Raw genomic sequence first — 19347 nt, forward strand, 5'->3', positions numbered from 1 at the left:
GGTTTCCTTATTGATTTGATTGTTTCATTTGATGGTTTCATGGATGGTTTCATGAGTGATTGATTTTGACACTGAATAACTATTCTTTCTGCCGTGACTCCTCTCGGGGTTCGGTGGTATACCGAGTCCAGAAGGTCGGGGAGGAACACGTACCAGGTTGCTTTTGTCGGAGAATTGAGGAGGTCCTGTAATGATGATGGGCCATCTTTAATACACAGGTGCAAGAAATAAATGTCCAAAATGGTCAATTTTGGGTGACTTGGACTTCTATGGGATCCTCTTACCATCATCGATATTATTTTCATCTTGCTCTTTCTCCTCCTTTTTCTGTTTGCAAAAGCCTGCCAAACTAAATGTGTTCCATGTTTAAAAAAAAAAAACCCCTCAGGAACACTCGTAATGAGGAAAGCGATGCAAGGCCCAGTTATGTCATGTTTGCCGAGCATTCTTTCAGCAGTATAGTGACCCATTTAAATGTAAACTATAACGACACTCGGTGGAGCGCCTACCTCTGCCAAGCTGAACAGTTTTTTTTTTTTGTTTTTTTTTCCCCCCCCCACTGATAGGCCGGATCTGGATCCGGACCTTATCTAAAATCTAATCTGTTTTTGTCACCTAACCAACTCTTCCACTGAGTTTTGTCATAACTCGTCCATAACTTTTTTAAATAGCATGCTTCATATAGCTTTTCGCCCTATCACTGAATGGTGAATAATCACTTGAGAAAAAAAACAAACTCATATCCGGATTCGGATCTTCACCAAAATTGAATAAATTAGTCCTTGTCACATACCAAACCTCTCCACCAAATTTCGTCCGAATCTGTCCACAACTTCGAGATATCCTGTTCACAGACAGACAGACAAACAGATGGGTAAAAACATAACCTCCGCCCATTTTGGTTGTGGAGGTAACGAGCAACAAATACGGACATAATATCCCTGGCCATTTGTGATGAAACCGAAAATCAACCCAATGTGGCCATTCATTATTTTGCTCCTCCAGATAACGAGGATTACCATACATGTCTCGACAGCTTTGAGTTCTTTCCCTATTGTATTCTGAACTTGGAACATAGCATTCTAGCAGCTTTTTCTGAATGTATTCATGAGACGATTGCGTTGGGATTGTTCAAGCAAAGATGTGAGCTCTCACTCAGAAGCCATCGTTTGCAGAATTTCAAACCGGCTCGTGATCTCTGTGCAGTAATTCCTTCAGAGATTGCTTTCTGATTTGAATGATTTTGGTCAACTTTTCCAAATGCAACGGGTGGAAAAGTGAGCCATTTATGTGGGAGTTAGTGATGTGAGTTCCTTGTCACCTTTTAGATTGCTTGCAAAGTTGGATGTGACAGCTTTTTCCCCTTTGTCTTCGTACCACGTCTTGCTTTGATTCTTCTTGCAATCCAACAATATTCACCCTTGGAGATGTCAAAATATGAAAGTACAGACAATTGTGAGCTTGCCACCTCCTCCGTCGCCCACACCCAATAACAAGTTGCTGTTGCAACCCCTCACTTGTTGGGTCCCTAAGGTGTTGGTTTGAATAATTAACAGAACTTGTGATTGAATACAATTATCTCCTTCCTGGAAGGAGACAACTCTATTATGGCTAGAATATTATACTCAGGTTAGCCCTGTATTACGAGCACAGCAATTTGTTGTTATTTGAGCTGATGCAATGTTGTGTTCTCTTTTAAATTCCTTGCTAATTTACTTGCTTTGATTGCTTACACTAAGAGTGCTTTTGTGGAATCCAGTAGTGAAGATTGCAAATGACCAAATACCATTGGCTCTGATCAACATGTAAGACTGGCACCTTGACTTGTTGACTTGTTGAAGACTGGCACCTTGACCATGACACTCCTGTGCTCCTTCATGCCAGGTCAGATTGAGTCGTAGTAGACGGAACCTCCGGTGTGCTTGCCATCACGATGCTTGGATTTGCTCCACTTTTCGTGCTGCTGTCCGCCACGGCGCTTGCGTCCCAAAGCCGTGACTTATCTCTGGGGTTGTCACTGCTGCATGGTGCAGAGGAAAATTTGGTCCTTTCTCCAACGGGTGTGGCTACAGCACTGGCGCTTGTACAGAGTGGGGCACGCGGTGAGACAGGGCGGCAACTCGAGGCTGTACTTGGTTACAGCATGCAGAGTAAGTGATGACACGAATGACGAATTACCATGTCTGCCTTGTTATCTCTCTGATATGCCATTTGTCACGGCAAGTTTGCGCGATAATGTTTGGGCTTGTAAGTCTCAAATGTAACAAAAACAAAAACATTTGTACCCAAGTAATGTCATTGTCAAAATATGCTCATTGTTTTTGTTCCTGAAGAGCGTGAAGTTAAATAAGTAGCAAAATAAGAACTCGTTTTCTTGCAGATCGGACAGTTCGTCTGGCCCTTCGAAAAGTCCTCCGAAAGCTGGCAGTGCCAACTGAACAAGCACCACTAGGTTTTGCCACTGCCATGTTCCTGCAAGAAGACTTCAACCTTACACGGCGGTTTGAATCTGTGGCTCGGAAAATCTTTAATGCCGTGCCTTTAACCGTGGACTTTGGTGAGCCACAGACTGCCGTGGACACCATCAACCGCTGGATCGAGAAAAAAACTAAGGGTTTGTACTAGTTTCCCACTCCTGGGCCCCGTGGGTAGTATAAATGCATGGACAATCTATAACGAGTCCTGGGCCCTCTGTAATACTTTCGGATTGATAGGACTGTTTGTAAACCTCTTTAAGGTCCCAGAGGTAGTGGATGTATCTCAATATCAAAAATTTAACTGTACATTCCTGGGACTGCAGGTGATGTGCCAAGATTAATCCACAATGCAAAATAAACTTTCTTACCTCAACATTTCAAACAACCTGAGGTATTAATTGTTGACAATAAATTAGTTTAAAGTGGTTTTGATCTCAAACTTTTGCAGGTCTTGTGGAGGATTTTGCCACCGAGGATCAGATTGATCCAGAGATGACACGTCTGTTCCTGGCAAGCGCCGTTTACTTTAAAGGTATCTGGAAAACACCCTTTTCATCCAAGCGTACGCATCTCCAGCCTTTCACGACAGCATCTGGTGAGGTGGTGCAAGTGCCTACAATGGTGGTCACAGGAGCGATGCTTCGTCATGGTGAGGCTACTTTTCCCCCTTGCTCTTGTGGGTTCACAAGTTGAGAGTGTATTAATTACTTTCTTGTCTTGTCCGGGTCACCAGAAATGGGGTGAGGATGGGTGGGAGGGGGACTTCTTTTTGTCACTGATCATTTTCCATTTCACCTTCCTTGTATTATCTGGCTGTGCAGGGATGTTTCAGGCTGGGCAAGACCTAATCTATCGGGTTTTGCAAATTCCATACAAGGATGATACAGCAAGTATGATCATTGTCCTTCCGGTTTCTGGATCGCTGAACGAGCTACAGCCTTTGATCGTGAATGCCACGCCACGCGATTGGATCCATGATTTACAAGCTGAACCTCTCACGGTGTTACTTCCCAGGCAAGCTGTGCTGCCGTTATTTCAAGCTGGCTAGCCTCTCACTTCTGACATTTACCCAATAACTACTACACCGAAATTTGTTGCAGTTATGTTGTATGCAGACATGGTTGGCGTCACCAGTTCTTTATTTATTTATAACTTTTTTATCAAAGAGTACACATTAAGAGGGTTGTATCTTCATAACATCTTTTGATATTTCTGTGATTAAAGAAAAATTCCTTAACTGAACATTCTACTTTGATTCGATGAAAAATTGACCTACGTTGTAAGCAAAAGGAACTAATATAGCCAATCATGGTCGTCGTCTACCCGGAGGGGTGGAGCAGAACTTCACTTTTTTTTTCTTTTTTTTTGTCTACAATATCGAGGTTCGTGTAAGAGCTAACATTAAACATAAAAAAACATACACGGGCACATGAAACATATAATAAAGGGAGCGGGAGACAGGATGAGGGGGGAGAGGGAAGCACAACAACAGTAGACAACAGGGACATCGGGAGATCGATGCAAGGGAGAGGGGTTGGGGGGGGGGTACACTACAGGAAGGAGTTATGATGAATAAATGGGAGAAACGGGGCCGCGAGTGGGGGAGGGGAGCCCTCAGAGAGCAAGAAATTATTCAATTTTTTTTTTTTTTTTTTTTTTGGTATTTAAGACATCAAACAAAGGGTAAGAGGTTAGGGGGAAAGTAGGAGGTGGGAAAAAAGTTAAGAAAGAACGAACCTGAATAAACAAAAGACCATACGAGGCGACTGGGCAGGCCTCGAGGCTAACCAGGCCCCAAAACACGCACGACCAAACTGACTGACTCGTACACAAATTTTCACGGAATGCAAAACACGATTGAACCAGAAACATACAGTAAACACATACACAGCAAAATAAAATACTTCACTTTGAAAAAAATACAACTTAACTTTGATTGGCGTGGATAAGCTCGGATGACACAACCTCACCCAGGGAACCGGAAGCTAAAGAACGAGCTATTCAAGTGCTGCAGATTAGTTTGTACAATTTGCTCATAAAGAAACAGGTGCTATTTTTAAACCAGGAACAGAGGCACCATAAATGTCTTTTGTTTTGAGTCTTGAGAGCCAATTAACAGAAGGGTGTTTAGTATTTATAGCTCTGCTGTACATAAGTGCATACCATGCTCTCCAAGCAAATTGAATCTTCTTTGTAAATGGACCTGTGATGGCCCATTTAACCCAAACTGTTCAGCACTTGATGCTGCTTAAGTGGCAGGTCGCAGACAGCTGTGACTCGTTGCTCACATCCTCCGGTGTCATGAAACATGCAACTTGCTGAGCATGTACCAACTCCGACACGGATTATTTCATGCTTGATTCGTGCTCATTCTCGTACTGAATGGCAATCAAAGGAGTCCGGATCCTGTAAAGCAAAACTGATGCAGAGTGTGGTGCTAGTTCCTTTTTCTGTATGCTCAAAATAAATAGAAGACCCCTTATTCCAAGATGCCCCTTATTCCTTATACCTTGGACCTGACCCTGGGATCACATCTATTAATTTATCAGTCTCAATGGTGTTTTTCCAAATGATAGCTTTTAAAATAAAATGCTGTAACTTTATAGCCAATATCTGTCACAGTTAACGCCTTCAAATTGTTTTGCTTATTGTTGTCATTACGACGAGTTTATATCGCCACTTCTTGTATGTATTTATCGGCATGAATATCCTTTTTCTTGTGTGTGATTCTTCCTGCAATTATTCAACACCAATTATTCCATTCCCAAATTCCAAAATGGCCTCTAAACGGTGGTTTTTTTTGTTTTTTTTATTATTCCATTCCCACCTCACATTATTATTCCAATTATTCCATTACTAGCCGAAACCCGTGGAACATCCACGAAAGGGAGGATGTGGTGTATGGATAGAGTGTACCATTATGGATGGCATAGGGGATTTGCTTGTCCGAGTAAGAGTTAGGAAGAAAGATGAGAATGAAGAGTGCGTATATGAACAACGATCGCCGACACCGGCACAAATGCATGCTCTGGATTGTCCACTCAGTGGACGGCTTGCTTTCGCCTTCGCCTGTCCAATCAGCGGACGGCTTGCTTCGCCTTCGCCCAGCAGACGCCAATATGATGGCGTCGTAAGATGGCGTCGTATCGGCAGTTAATCGGATGCTTTTGGGCCCCAACGTCGGCTAATTCAGATTTTTCGAGTATGTCTGTACGTGATAAACAAAGAGCGCGGTTCGAAGATCGTAAATCCATTAGTGCCGTGGGCATCGGGTCACTGGGTGCGGCGTAAAAGGGATAACAAAGTCGAGTCCTTACGCTATTATTATATAGATTCCATTATATTATTCCCACCTCCACCTCCAATTATTCCATTCCATCATTTCCAGTCTCCATTATTCCAACCTCCATGGGTTCAGCCAAAGAACGGTCTGGCCCAATTCTTTCTGAAACCGGCTCGCCTGGCCTGACATTCGACGGGAAGGAATTTGGAATTTAGCCTTGGTACCAGTAATAACAGCTTACTTTTTGTTTTTGTATACATAGTCGAGGTGTTGGTGTTGGAAGGCGTCCACCAATGGAAGGTGGAACCAATTGGAATTGGTTCCAATTGGTTTCCAAATTGGTTCCAATTGGTGGAACCAATTGGTTGGAAAGCTTCCACCAATGTTGGTGTTGTCGTTGGAGGTATTGACTTCTATAGGGTTGGTTTTCTAAGGCTTATATTAACTTATCAAATAAGTCTTTTAAGGTGAAAGCGCGATGACGTCACCACGTCACGCGGCACGAATGCGCGCCTATGTCGTTGAAGGTATTGACTCATATAGGGTTGGTTTTCTAAGGCTGTAGGCCGCACCTCATTTTGTTGAATAAAGTGGTATTCGGGTGGTTCCGGTATTTGGGACCGCAGGGACGGAAAGTGCAGGTACGGGGTGCCAGGCACTCCCCAGCCGGCCCGCTCTGAAGGTTCGGATCGGGACACCGGGATTCATTCCGGTCGCCCGGTCGGCCCGGAGGTGGGGGTGCGGGGCCTGTCACGGAACGTCAAAACAAACGGCCTGCCGGGGCCGCCCAAAAGTCGGGCGTGAGGGGCGCGTCCACTAATGAAACGCCTCTCGCTTCCCAGATCGAGGGCCACGTGGTCAGGAGAACCTCGTCCCTTCTGGTTGCCCTGCCGTCCCACCGTGAGCACTGGCAGGGTGTACTTCAAACTAAGCTTAAGTGTCAAGTGAAAAGTTCCTCCTTGCCCTCGCAAGGGAAAGGCTAGGGTCAAGCTCTTCCAAATTTCCAAACACTAGAAATCGGACGTCTCAAATTAATGAACTAATTTGTTAATACATCTCAGTCGCCCGCGACCTCTCTAGCGCGGGCGACCGGGCCGAGTATCGGCCCAGCCGTGGCCGAAGCCGTTGATTCCGCCATAGCACGCTAACGCGTAGGCTCGCGCGTCCCTGGTCCGCCGGGGCTTCGCGGGTGTCCTACCGTGCCCGGCACTGCTGATCTCTCAAACTTCCGGGAGTAGGTGCCGGTGCCCGGGGACGGAGTTCGCTGTCTAAACATGGTAGCGCTAGGCCAGTGGGACCGCCGGGACCCACGTGCACTCACAAGTTGTTCTGCGTGTGGGCGGCAGTATCAGACCGGGGCGCCCAAACGCTCCCCGGCTAAAGTTATCCTGAAAGCGCCCACATTGTGCGGACAAACCCCACCAAGTCGAGGGCCACGTGGTCAGGAGAACCTCGGCCCTTCCGGTCACACTGTGCCTATCGGCCGGCCTCGAAGACCGAATTTCCAAATTTGGAATTGGAATTCCAAAGTGGAATTGGAATTGGAATTGGAATCCAATTGGTGGAACCAACATTGGAAGGAAGGTGGAAGGCGTTGAAGGAAGGCGTTGTTGGAAGGAAGGAACGTTGAAGGAAGGCGTTGGAAGGTGTTGTGTTGGAAGGCGTTGTTGGAAGGCGAGGTGGAAGTCCCTGGTGTTGGGCTAGCGGCTAGGGTGCCGGCTTAGGATCCTAGGATCCTGGGTTCGAATCCCGGTCAATCGCTGAATTAACGCCAGGGGGGTTGACTCAGCCTGTCATCCTTCCGAGGTTGGCAAATTGAGTACCAGTTCACTGGTAATTCCCTGCTTGTCGTTAAAGGCGGCAAAAAGGGTTGGCGTCAGGAAGGACATCCGGCCATAAAACATTGCTTCAAAAAGGGGACCGAAAAACAACAACAACCACAGTTCCCGAAAAAGGCCAACCCCCGCTTGCGGGGAAAAAATGGCCTCTAAAAGGTGGTTTATACATAGTCGAGGCCCGTTGTCCCAGCACCAGTCAAGGCCCGTTGCCCGTAGTAAGAGCTAGTACTAGTATGCTAAATGGATCAGGATACAACAGGACAAAATGAACAGTAGAGAGAGGGGGGAAACACCAACAGCAGAATTGAAGGCCAAGATAGAGGGAGGTGGACCAACAATGGGTGTGGGGAGGAAAGGAGAGGATGCATTGGGTGACAAGATAAATACAGGACTCTCAGGAGGGAAATTTGGTTCCACGGGCAGGAAACTAGAACGGCACTCAGTGGAGAGCATACCTCCGCCTGGTTGGCCATATCACTCAATGGTGAAGAATCACTTTAAAAATTATACTAGCCGGATCTGGATCTTCACCAAAATGTAATCGATTCTTCCTTGTCACACACACAACCTGTCCACTAAGTTTCGTTCAAATCCATCCATAACCCTTTCAGATATCCTGCTATGTATCGTTTCTGGCCCTATCTCCCAATGTTGAAGAATCACTAAAAAAAAAATATTTTATCATATCCGAATCTATATTCAGATCTTCACCAAAATCTAATATTTGTCCTTGTTAGACACCCAACCGGTCCACCAAGCTTCGTCCAAATCCGTCCACAACTTTGAGATATCCTGCTATGTATCATTTTTGGCCCGATCTCCTAATGGTGAAGAATCACTTTTATAATTCTAGTAGCCGGATTCGGATCTTCACCCAAATCTAATAATTTCGTCTTTGTCACACTTTCTACATCTCTGCCAAATTTCGTCCGAATCCATCCACAACTTTTTTGAGATATTTTGTTCACAGACTGACAGACAGACAAACAGACAGACAGGGGTGAAAACATAATCTCCATCCATCTTTGGTGGCGAAGGTAAAAAGTTGAATAAATGAGTGCAGGTAAGCAGTGATCCTTGATGACCGCGAGGTCTTTCACGTGCACCAACGCCCAGTGCTGGCAGATGGGCCATCTGGCTTAAGGTCCCTCTGACGGACACGACTCGTGCGTTTATGCCTCGCTATGCATGCCAAACACCAGGATGGCAGTTTATAGCTGAGTCATGATTCAGACCCAGGCTGGACTGGTCAAAGGTGAGTTCGCATACCTCCACGATATCCTGGCAGCTGAAATTGTATGTTCATTATACAAGTAACTTTGTAATTGTGCACAATAAAATGTGATAAGTCAGATGTGTTTCCTCTTCCCCTTTCCAAAATAGCTACAGCTAACCAAGGTTTTTTTTTTTTGTATACTGAATCGAGGCTCGTGAAAGAGCTAACATTTATTTCACAAAGAAATCAACCAGACAAACAAAATATACAAAAAGAGGGAGCGGAAGACAAGATGGGGAGAGAAGGGGAAGCACACAACCACAACATTTGAGAGCAGGGAGAAGTGTGGGAGGGAGAGGGCTTGGGGGCAGGAGGCGTGGGAAGGGGAGGGGGGGGGGGGGGTAAACAAAGGAAAACAAACGGGAAAACAAAGTTCTTGCAGTACTAGCAGGGGCTCGCTGGCACTACCTGGTGGGGTGGGCTTTTCCCAAGCGGTGGTTTTGGGCTGTGAAAGAGTAACAAACAAATACACAGGAACGCACAAACAAAACTGATTCCAAGATTTCAATGTTTTCAATGCACATGTCCATTATCCCCGATGTAGTTTTTTTTTCTTTTCTTATTTCTATTATCTATTATGGTTTGGCCATGAAAGAATAACGTATAAATGCACAAGCAAACACACAAGCACTTTTATAAAGGAATATTTCTATAGATTGGCCACAAAATATTTATTTGGTGTTTTTGTTTGTTATTATTTTTAACTACAGAGAATAACCTACCAATGTCATAAAATTGTGGAGATCAGTTCCAGTGTTTACTTTGCACCAGGGTTGTTATACTTGCATTATTATAAGCAAATGATCTCGCAACTACCAAACCAATGTTGCTGCCAGGTTCCGGGTGGAGAGCGATTTGGATTTGAAAGCAGGTCTGGAAACCTTAGGGGTGAGAGCCATCTTCGATTATGGAAAAGCTGACCTGTCACTCATCAGCAGTAAGTTCCACCATCACATGTCTGTGTAATTGCTTCCGCCACTTAAGGTGGATGGAGGTGATGCATTTACCTACCCCTGTTTGTTTCTTTTGTGTGAGCAGGATATCTCAAAGTTATGGACGAAACTTTGACAAGTTAGGTGTGTAACAAGGATTCGTGGATTAGATTTTGGTGAAGATCTCAATCCGGATACGGATACCATAATTATTTAAGTGATTGGTCATTATTGAGAGATGGGCCCAAAAACTATATACACTCCATAGCTCTGTATTTCTAAAAGTTGTGAACGGATTATGACAACTTTGTGGATGAGTTGGGTAGGTGACAATAACAAGCCAATTCGATTTTGATTATGATCCAGCCTATCAGTGGGATATAAAACATATTTTGTTCAACCTGGCAGGGGTACGTGCTGTACCGAGTGCCATTCTAGTTACCTGGATGTCGTCGAGGCCTTGCAAATGCCTAGTGAATGGGAAGTTTCAAATTGGCAACATTATTGGTCGGTATTCCTGCTAAAATTGGATTAACATACCAACAAGATGCGTTTATCTCTCAAAGTGGCTTTTTAGTATTTTAACCCAATTGCATCATTTACAGTGTGTGTGTGTGTGTGTGTGTGTGTGTGTGTGTGTGTGTGTGTGTGTGTGTGTGTGTGTGTGTGTGTGTGTGTGTGTGTTGCAGATAATCCGGAACCACTTTTTGTATCCAAAGTATTCCAGCGAGCTGTTGTGGAAGTGAATGAAGATGGTACAGAGGCTGCTGCAGCCACAGGTCTGTAGCAATGGATGCCTTTTGCATGTTGTTGTTCATGTCTTCAAGTATTTTTATGCCTGCACCCCCGAAGGCGGACATTTACCCGTTGTGGTACAGTGAACAAGATATGACGGTGAACGAGGACATCTACCCTTTGTGGTACTGTGCGGAGGCATATTGGCGACAGTCTCGTTGCTCTAGTTGTTTTTTTTAAATTAAAGAATATCCATATTTCTCATGGAGGACAAAAATAAACTACGCACATGCACACCAAACCATCTATTGTCAAGAAATATCTCACTCGATGTACAGGAATTCACAGCACACAAATCGATATCAATGCACAGCCCCTCTATTTATAACTAGCAAAAGTAACCGGCATTGCCGGGTAACAATGAATCGCTTTCTGACGGGAATATGAAGGGGGCGGGGGAAGGAGAGGAGGGAGGGAGGAGAGGATGGAAGAGGGGAAGGAAGGAGAAGGGGGAAGGGGAGGGAGGGGAGGGTTAGTATATCGCAAAAAAATGACACACTCCCACCTGCAACCTCCTGACCCCCCCCCCCCCCCCCCCCCATCCGGCCACATTTCGCAATGGTGAAGAATCATTTAAAAGATTTTAAAATTATAATGTGGATCAAAATTGAATCGATTCATCCGTGTCACACACCCAACCTGTCCACCAAATTTCGTCCAAATCCATTCACAACTTTTTGAGATATCCTGTTCACAGACAGACAGACAGGGGTGAAAACGTAATCTCCGTCCACCTTTGGTGGCGGAGATAACAATAGAAGATTTACTACAACTCCATGGCCGAGTCACTGGTTCCCCATGTTTGGCTCCCATTTTCATAAACAACGCTATTTGATTGGTAGGAAAGTATACAAAGTGATCCAAAACCATTGAGTAAGAAAAACACCAATAAGATGGAGCATTGACGAATTTGGGGCCTCACCAGTGTATTTGTCTCAGCGACCTTCATAACATGTCAATGAGTGCAACGACCCCGTCTTTCAAATAAAAACTTCTTTTTTTTTTTTTAATCATCATATTAAAGCGCGGCATTTTAATGTAAAATTTATAAACCAATTAAATTCTGTGCAAAGCTTTATGCATATAATGTAGTTTTATTTTTATTTTTAATGCATTTAAATTAATGATACCATATAGAAAATGAGATCTAGGTATGGACAACTGCATACTCAGGAATGAATGGTTATTGCCGATTTGGACTTGATAAATATTCAAGGTACAAGATTGTGTGTGTGTGTGTGTGTGTGTGTGTGTGTGTGTGTGTGTGTGTGTGTGTGTGTGTGTGTGTGTGTGTGTGTGTGTGTGTGTGTGTGTGTGTGTGTGTGTGTGTGTGTGTGTGTGTGTGTTCGTTCTAAACAACTGTATGGAATGAGGTGAAATTTGGTGGTGGTACTTGGGGTATGTGCCCGGGAAGGTTTTAGGCTTTAACGAGAACGATACTCTTCAACGTCACAACATCGACTGATATGCCTCCGCCCACATTATTACATCATTATAATACCTGTACCAAGTTGGAATTGGATCACTTCAGCAGTTCTCAAATTATAGACCTATTACAGACTTTGACCTTTGCCCCCAAAATCTAATCGGTTAATATTTCCATCATTCTACATAATTGTACCAAATTTGGTCAGAATCCCATCACTGGTTCACAGGTTATCGCAGTAACAGGAATTTTACCTAACATGACCTTTGGCCTTTGACCTCGTGACACCAAAATCTAATCAGTTCATCTTTACCTCATTATACATACCTGCACCAAGTTTGACTAAGATCACTTCAGCTGTTCTCAAGTTATCATGGACGGACGGACAGACAGCCAGACGGACAACCTGAAAATATAATGCTTCTGGTGACTTCGTCGACGGAGGCATAAACATAATTGAAGTCACAGTCGTTCGGGAAGGTGTGGGGCAAATTTTCTATGTGAATGTGTATCGTGTAGAGCCGCTCCTGGTGGGCAAGGCCGGTGCAACCATTTGTATACAGCTCAAGGCTGTGGAGTACCATCATTGGCTGAGGGTGTGACTGTGCTGCTGATGCAGTGCCCTCTGCTGGTTAGGGCAGGAATTTGGCCGTGGTACCAGCGATAGCTCACCGATTCTTCGAGACACTCTTGTACCCTCCATCTGAGGGACAGCACACACCTTGATGATTCACCCTGCCTGTGAAACACCGGGATGGCAGTTTTTATAGTTGTCGGGATTCGAACCCAGACTAGACAGCTTCGAGGCGAGTGTGCATACTTGTAGGTCTAGGCCATCATGTCAGCCCTATGCTGAAGCTAGAACCACAAACGCTACCTGGCAACTGCTGGTAATGGTGGGCGTGTCATGTCGCATGGGCTCAAGAACCCCTTGGGAGAACCAATGGTGCACGATCGCATGGTAACAAATAGCGAAGGCGCAGAGGGAGAAAGGTTGTCGGTCTGCATGTTCATTGATGATTGCGAGTGTCCCCAACACATTTATTGCTCTACGCATCCTCTTCACCCCCTCTCCCTTTTTCTGTGGCCAATGGTGAGCAATGCTTTTCCAAGCTAAAGTTGATTAATACCTACATCCATTCCTCAATGATGCAACAACCCCTTGGTGGGCTATCCACCTCATCAATGGTCAGCTCTGCTGCAGGAACCCATAGCATGACATCATGTGATCCATATGACACATAATAATGTGCATGTCTTCATGCGCATATCCTGTGAAAAGTGTAGAACAATGAGAATATACAACAATCAGAATCACATTGGCCTTTTTCGTCCACACCTGTAAAAGGCAAAGACCCCCCTCTCCCTCACTCTCTCTCGCTCTCTTTCTCTCTGTGTTTTATGCACGACCACATCTTTTAAATTACAAACTCCAAACTCGGGGTACAGATACAACTTTGAGTGGTGGGGGGGGGGGGGGGGGGGGTAAACATAGGCTATGTAACCGAGGCCTCATAGGGGGGAGGGGGGTGTATGGCGAGGGAGCATACATTCTCTATTGTGGTGGCAGAGGGTATTACAATTTCCTTTTTGTTTTTTTTTGACTTGGGCAACGCTGAAGTCAAAGCACTCTTTGCACGAGTAAATCTGTCCTCGTTCCCTTCTCCCCAAGCAGCCGTGCTCTCTAGTTTATGCATTCCTAAACACCTGGATGAAATAAGTTGAAAAGCGGTGGTTGTACGCTGGGTGGGTATGGAACCATTCTCCTAAGTTGGGATGGCCATTTCCAGATTAGGGGTTTATGCTTCCGCTAATAAAGTCGTCAGAGGCATTATATTTTCTGTGATAGGTTTTCGTTACCGCGATAACTTAAGAACGGCTTAAGGGATCTAGGTCTAACTTTGTACAGGTATGTATAATGATGTAAAGATCAACTGATTAGATTATGGGGTCAATAGGTCAAACATCAGAGGTCCCTTTCGGTAAAAATTATGTTACCACTCTAACTTGTGGACTAGTGATGGGATTTTAACCAAACTTGGTATGAGTATATATTGTTACGGTATCGGCACACATGCCGGGGCTCTCAAAGTGCATACTTGGACCCGTGGCCACCACCGACCCTGAGGCCACCAGGCCATGGATAACTCCGTGGCCCAACAAGTTGAGAAACCTGCCGGCGCCAGTTGGGATAATTCGGTCGAACAGGATCCTCTCTCCTTTTATTTTTTTTGTTACCTGTTAGTGACCTAATGACTTCAGCTAAGGTCCGTGCCATCAGCGTTCACCCGTTTTACTACTACTGCTACTACTACTGCTACTACTACTGCTACTGCTACTACTACTACTACTACTACTACCACCACCACCACCACCATCACCACCACCACATGCTGGCTAACCAATACCAAAGTGAAACAGTGGGGCAGAACTCCCATCTATCTATTATGTACACATTGTCGGATCAATGAAAGAAAGAACAGGGCACATGGAAAATGTGACATTTATTTACAAAGCAAGCAATCAACAAACAGTATTTTATTCACACAGCAAAATCAAAGATGCAAATGCATGTGTTTACAGCAAAAGCAAGCAAAGTTTTATATATAACTAGCTGAATGCACTCAGCGTTGCCCGGGTTCTTTTTGAATGAATTTAATCTTCTGTACTAAAAAAGGAAGAAAACGCGGAGTTTGACTATCCAGCCGCGGCCGCATTTCGTTCATTTACTACTATAATTCAGCTTTTACTCGCGGCCGTAGAAGATTGACTACTATAATTCAGCTCAGCTTTTAATTGCGAAATGGGCCCAGCCCGGCCGAGGCAGCCTCGACCGACCTCCCATAAATCCCATAACTCCCATAAATGCATAAAAGCATATACCCCATAAAACTACATTATATGAGAAGAAGAAGATATACCTAGAAATTCTGTTGATGTGCCATTTGCAGTGTTTGCAATACAAGTAATGCGTTTGTTGACTAACTAGACTTGTTGCATCCTAACTAACATCCTAACTTCCCCTTGATTCTGCATTTTGGACCCTGACACTTTCTGAGATGGAGGGTTGATAGGTTTGCCCAATTTGTTAATTGCTTTTCTCCAGCCATTAAACCAATTTTTCTCAGTGGTTTGGTGTGGAGGCATGGATGAAACTGATTAAATTGATACTAAGCTTTGACAACCCTACTGTTTTCAGGTGTGGTTATCACTGCACGCTCCTCCCTGCCTACATTCACAGTTGATCGACCATTCCTGTTTCTCATCTGGCACCATGCCACCGGTGAGTTTTCTGATGGAGTGGGTGGTGAATGGTTGTGGAGGAGGGAATGTGTAAATGGGGGAGAGTATTAGGTGGATTTAGCATAATCTCATGGAGAGGGTGTGGGTGGAGAATGTCGAAAGGGTGTGCAGTGCCTTCAGAAAGTGTTCACGCCCCTTGACTTTTTTCACATTTTGTCATGTTACAGCCTGAATTTAAAATAGATTCTGTTGAGATTTTTTTGTCACTGGTCAACAGATAATACGCCATAATGTGAAAGTGGGATTTTAAAATTTTTTTATAGAAATTATTGCAAAATAATTAAAAGTGAATTGCAGAAATATCTAATTTACATTAGTATTCACCCCCCTGAGTCATTACTTTGTAGAAGCACCTTTGGCATCGATTACAAATTTGAGTCTTATTGGGTACGTATGTCTGTACCAGCTTTGCACATCTGGATTTGGGGAGTTTCTCCCATTCTTCCTTTCAGATTTGCCCAAGTTTTGTCAGGTTGGATGGGGAGTGTTGGTAAACAGCAATCTTGAAGTCTTTCCACAGATTCTCAACCGGATTCAAGACTGGGCTTTGGCTGGGCCACTCAAGGACTTTCACATTATTACTCTGAAGCCATTTCAGTGTTGCTTTGGCTATATGCTTAGGGTCATTGGCCTGTTGGAATGTAAAGCTTCGCTGCAGTCTAAGGTCTTTTGCACTCTCAAGCAGGTTCTCCTCAAGGATTTGCTTGTATTTGTCTCCATTCATTGTTCCCTATATCCTTACAAGACTCACAGTCCCTGCCATTGAAAAGCATTCCCATAGCATGTTGCTGTCACCACCATGCTGTCGGGACCACTATGCGGTACTGCGGTAGGGATGGTGTTAGATGGGTGATGAGCTGTGCTCGGTTTCTGCTAGACGTAGCGCTTTACATTCAAGCCAAAGAGTTCAATTTTCGTCTCGTCAGACCACATAATATTTTGCCTCGTGCTTTGAGAGTCTTTCACGTGCCTTTTTGCAAACTCCAGGCGTAGTGTCATGTGACTTTCTCAGGGGTAGTGTCCGTCTGGCCACTCCCATAAAGCTTAGAGTTGTGAAGTGCTGTAGAGACTGTTGGCCTTCTGGCAGGTTCTTCCATCTCACCCAAGGAACTCTGTAGTTGCCAGAGTGGTCATTCATTCGGTTCTTGGTCACCTCCATGACCAAGGTTCTCCTTCCCCAGTTGCTCAGTTTGGTCGGACGGCCAGCTTTAGGATGCGTCTGGGGAGTTCTATATTCTTTCCATTTCCTATTGATGGAGATCACTGTGCTCTTAGGACCTTTCAACACTCTAAAAATTGTTTTATACCCTTCCCCAGATCTATGCCTCCTCACAATGCTATCTCAGAGTTCTACGGACAGTTCCTTGGATTTCATGGTAGAGTTTATGCTCTGACATGCACTGTCAATTGCGGAACCTTAAATAGAAAGGTGTTTCCTTCTAAATAATGTCCAATCAATTGAATTGGCCACAGGTGCACAAATAAAGTTGTCGAGACATCTCAAAGATGATCAAAGGAAATTAGATGCACCAGAGCTCAATTTAGAGTGTCATAGCAAAGGGGTTGAATTCTTATTGACTCAAGACATTGCAGCTTTTCATTTTTTATTATTTTGTAACAATTTCTAGAAAAAAACCGATATTATGGGGTATTATTTATAGATCAGTAACAAAAAAATCTCGATTTAGTCCATTTGAAATTCAGGCTGTAACAACAAAATGTGAAAAAAAAGTCGAGGGGTGTGAATACTTTCTGAGGCACTGTGTATATGATTTGCTTCTTTTTTTTTCTAGGAATTGTGAGACGAGTGCATAATCTGCGTATTGCTCGAGTGATTGTAACTCTCTTTTTCAGATGCCGTGCTGTTCCTCGGAAAAGTGCAAAATCCAAAGTGAATATAACATGGTCCTCCTTTTTTTTTTTTTGTCTATTTTTACCATGTAATCTGCCATAACTGCATGAGACCTTTCCACTAAAAATGCGTATTTAACATGAAATGCTTTGCATGAGAGCATTCTTATCACTTTTGTTTCATTTAACACTGATTTCCACACTGAGAGCAGCAGTTACTGCTTCCTGATTTGCCTTTAATTGTTTTGTTTTCCTTATGAGATGAATAAACGTTTTGTTTTATGACTGGTGTTATTATTGGTATATTTATCTGTTCGCTTGGGCATAAAGGGATCAGCTGAAGCAAAGAACTAACTGTTCCCCCACTTAACTTTGTTCTTGCATTGTCATTGAGTGGGAAGGGGTAAGGTAATTGGCATTTCATTTGATACTATTATAAAAGCCCGTCAAAAATGACGGGTTGGAGCAGTTTCATGTTGCAGCCTCGTGCGCGTGCCAAAGTCTGAAGCCTCGGCCTAGCACTTAAATCCTTGAGACATCTATTCTAATCCTTTTTGAGATCGTAATATCATCATTAGATGTAATCTATTTGAGACATCCTGCGGACGTAAATAAACACGTTTTACTCTGTGTGCATGATGCACGTAAAGTGCAGTGAATTTCACCTCCATGTGTCTTATACTTATACAGTCTGTCTGTTTGTTACTTGGCAAAAATATATATATATATATATATATTTGCAAGTATATTGATCACTCCAGTTTGTGTGTGTTTGTGTATTTTTTTGTGTGTCTGTCCACTCACTTATACTTGCCTACAGGTGACAATTTTAAACCGATCTTCACGAAACTTCACCAAATGGTACAGTTCGTAATCTGACAAAATTATATATTTTTTTGAGGTCAAAAGGTCAACAATTTTGAATTTCTAAAATCCTCAATTTTCATCCGATTGACTTGAAATTTTAAAAGGATTTTCATATCTGCTAACTGAATTCAACCACCGTCTATTTTTGAGGTCAACATAGGCCAAAAGGTCAACATAGGCCAAATTTCTAAAATTGTCAGGTTTCATCAGATTAAGTTAAACTTTGAAGACTATTTGCATATCACTGAATTCAACCACTAATTATTTTCGAGGTCAAAAGGATGCTCTACCGAGTGCCATTCTGCTTTGTTCTGTTTTGCCAAGTGTCACCTCTGTGATTTTTTCATTTCTCTGTCTGTCCGTTTGTGAACAAAATATCTCAAAGTTGTGGATGGATTCGGACGAAATTTGGCAGAGTTGTAGCGTATGTGACAAGGACGAAATGATTAGATTTTGGTGGCGGATCCGGCTACTAGAATTTTTAAAGCGATTCTTCATCATTGGGAGATAGGACCAAACACGATACATAGCAGGATATCTCAAAAAGTTGTGGACGGGTTTGGGCGAAACTTGGTGGACCGGTTGTGTGTCTGACAAGGACAAATATATTAGATTTTGGTGAAGATCTGAATATGGATTCGCATATGACAATTATTTAATTTCTTAAGTGATTTTTCACCATTGGGAGATGGGGCTCAAAAACTATACATAGCAGGATATCTCAAAAAGTTATGGATGGATTTGGACGAAACTTGTTGGACAGGTTGTGTGTGTGACGTAGAAGAATCGATTCAATTTTGGTGACTATCCGGATCCAGCTAGTATAATTTTTAAAGTGATTCTTCACCGTTGAGTGATATGGCCAACCAGCTATGCTCTCTACTGAGTGCCGTTCTAGTTGTAAGTAAAAAAGAAAAACTCTTCTGCACACCATCTTTGAGGCTCGGTTTGCAAGTTACAATCTACAATTACAATAGAAGAGACATAATTACTGTTCTTTTGCGTCTTTCTGGTCCTCTAGGTCATTTACGTCTTCAGGGTCTGTTGGGTCTGCAGGGTATTCGGAAGATCCGTTATAAGTCATTGGTCTGCGTGGTATTTTGGGTCTTCACGGTCTTTGGGATCTTTAGGGTCTTGCATAGTTTGATTATTAGTGCAGGCATTTTACGCAAAAAAAAGGGTCAACCTCACACTAATTGCAACAGAAGCAAACTCAACTGATTTGTGTATCCTCAATATGTCCTGAATGAGGAAAAAAAAGTGTTAAGGAATTGCATGGGTGGAAAGTTTTGAAAAATG

At 43.5% G+C, this 19347-nt stretch overlaps 1 protein-coding gene across 5 annotated transcripts in view; it reads left to right on the forward strand.

Annotated features, from left to right (window-relative positions):
* The window catches only part of LOC137435390 (glia-derived nexin), a 46431-nt gene extending 28965 nt beyond the window's left edge, over positions 1 to 17466 (forward strand). For 3 of the 5 annotated variants that reach the window (XM_068129140.2, XM_068129143.2, XM_068129142.2), the window contains 8 exons: positions 1885 to 2150; positions 2381 to 2614; positions 2926 to 3126; positions 3299 to 3491; positions 9711 to 9811; positions 10496 to 10585; positions 15227 to 15310; positions 17185 to 17466. In XM_068129140.2, the coding sequence (XP_067985241.1) occupies positions 1934 to 2150; positions 2381 to 2614; positions 2926 to 3126; positions 3299 to 3491; positions 9711 to 9811; positions 10496 to 10585; positions 15227 to 15310; positions 17185 to 17225 (1161 nt within the window). In that variant the 5' untranslated portion in view covers positions 1885 to 1933 and the 3' untranslated portion in view covers positions 17226 to 17466. The remainder of the gene's footprint in view (positions 1 to 1884; positions 2151 to 2380; positions 2615 to 2925; positions 3127 to 3298; positions 3492 to 9710; positions 9812 to 10495; positions 10586 to 15226; positions 15311 to 17184) is intronic. The other 2 variants (XM_068129141.2, XM_078784336.1) reach the window with 1 other exon arrangement.
* Positions 17467 to 19347: the final 1881 nt, after the last annotated feature.

This window comes from Myxine glutinosa, chromosome 9 (assembly GCF_964187855.1).
Source record: "Myxine glutinosa chromosome 9, kmMyxGlut1.1, whole genome shotgun sequence".
NCBI classification, from domain to species: Eukaryota; Metazoa; Chordata; class Myxini; order Myxiniformes; family Myxinidae; genus Myxine; species Myxine glutinosa.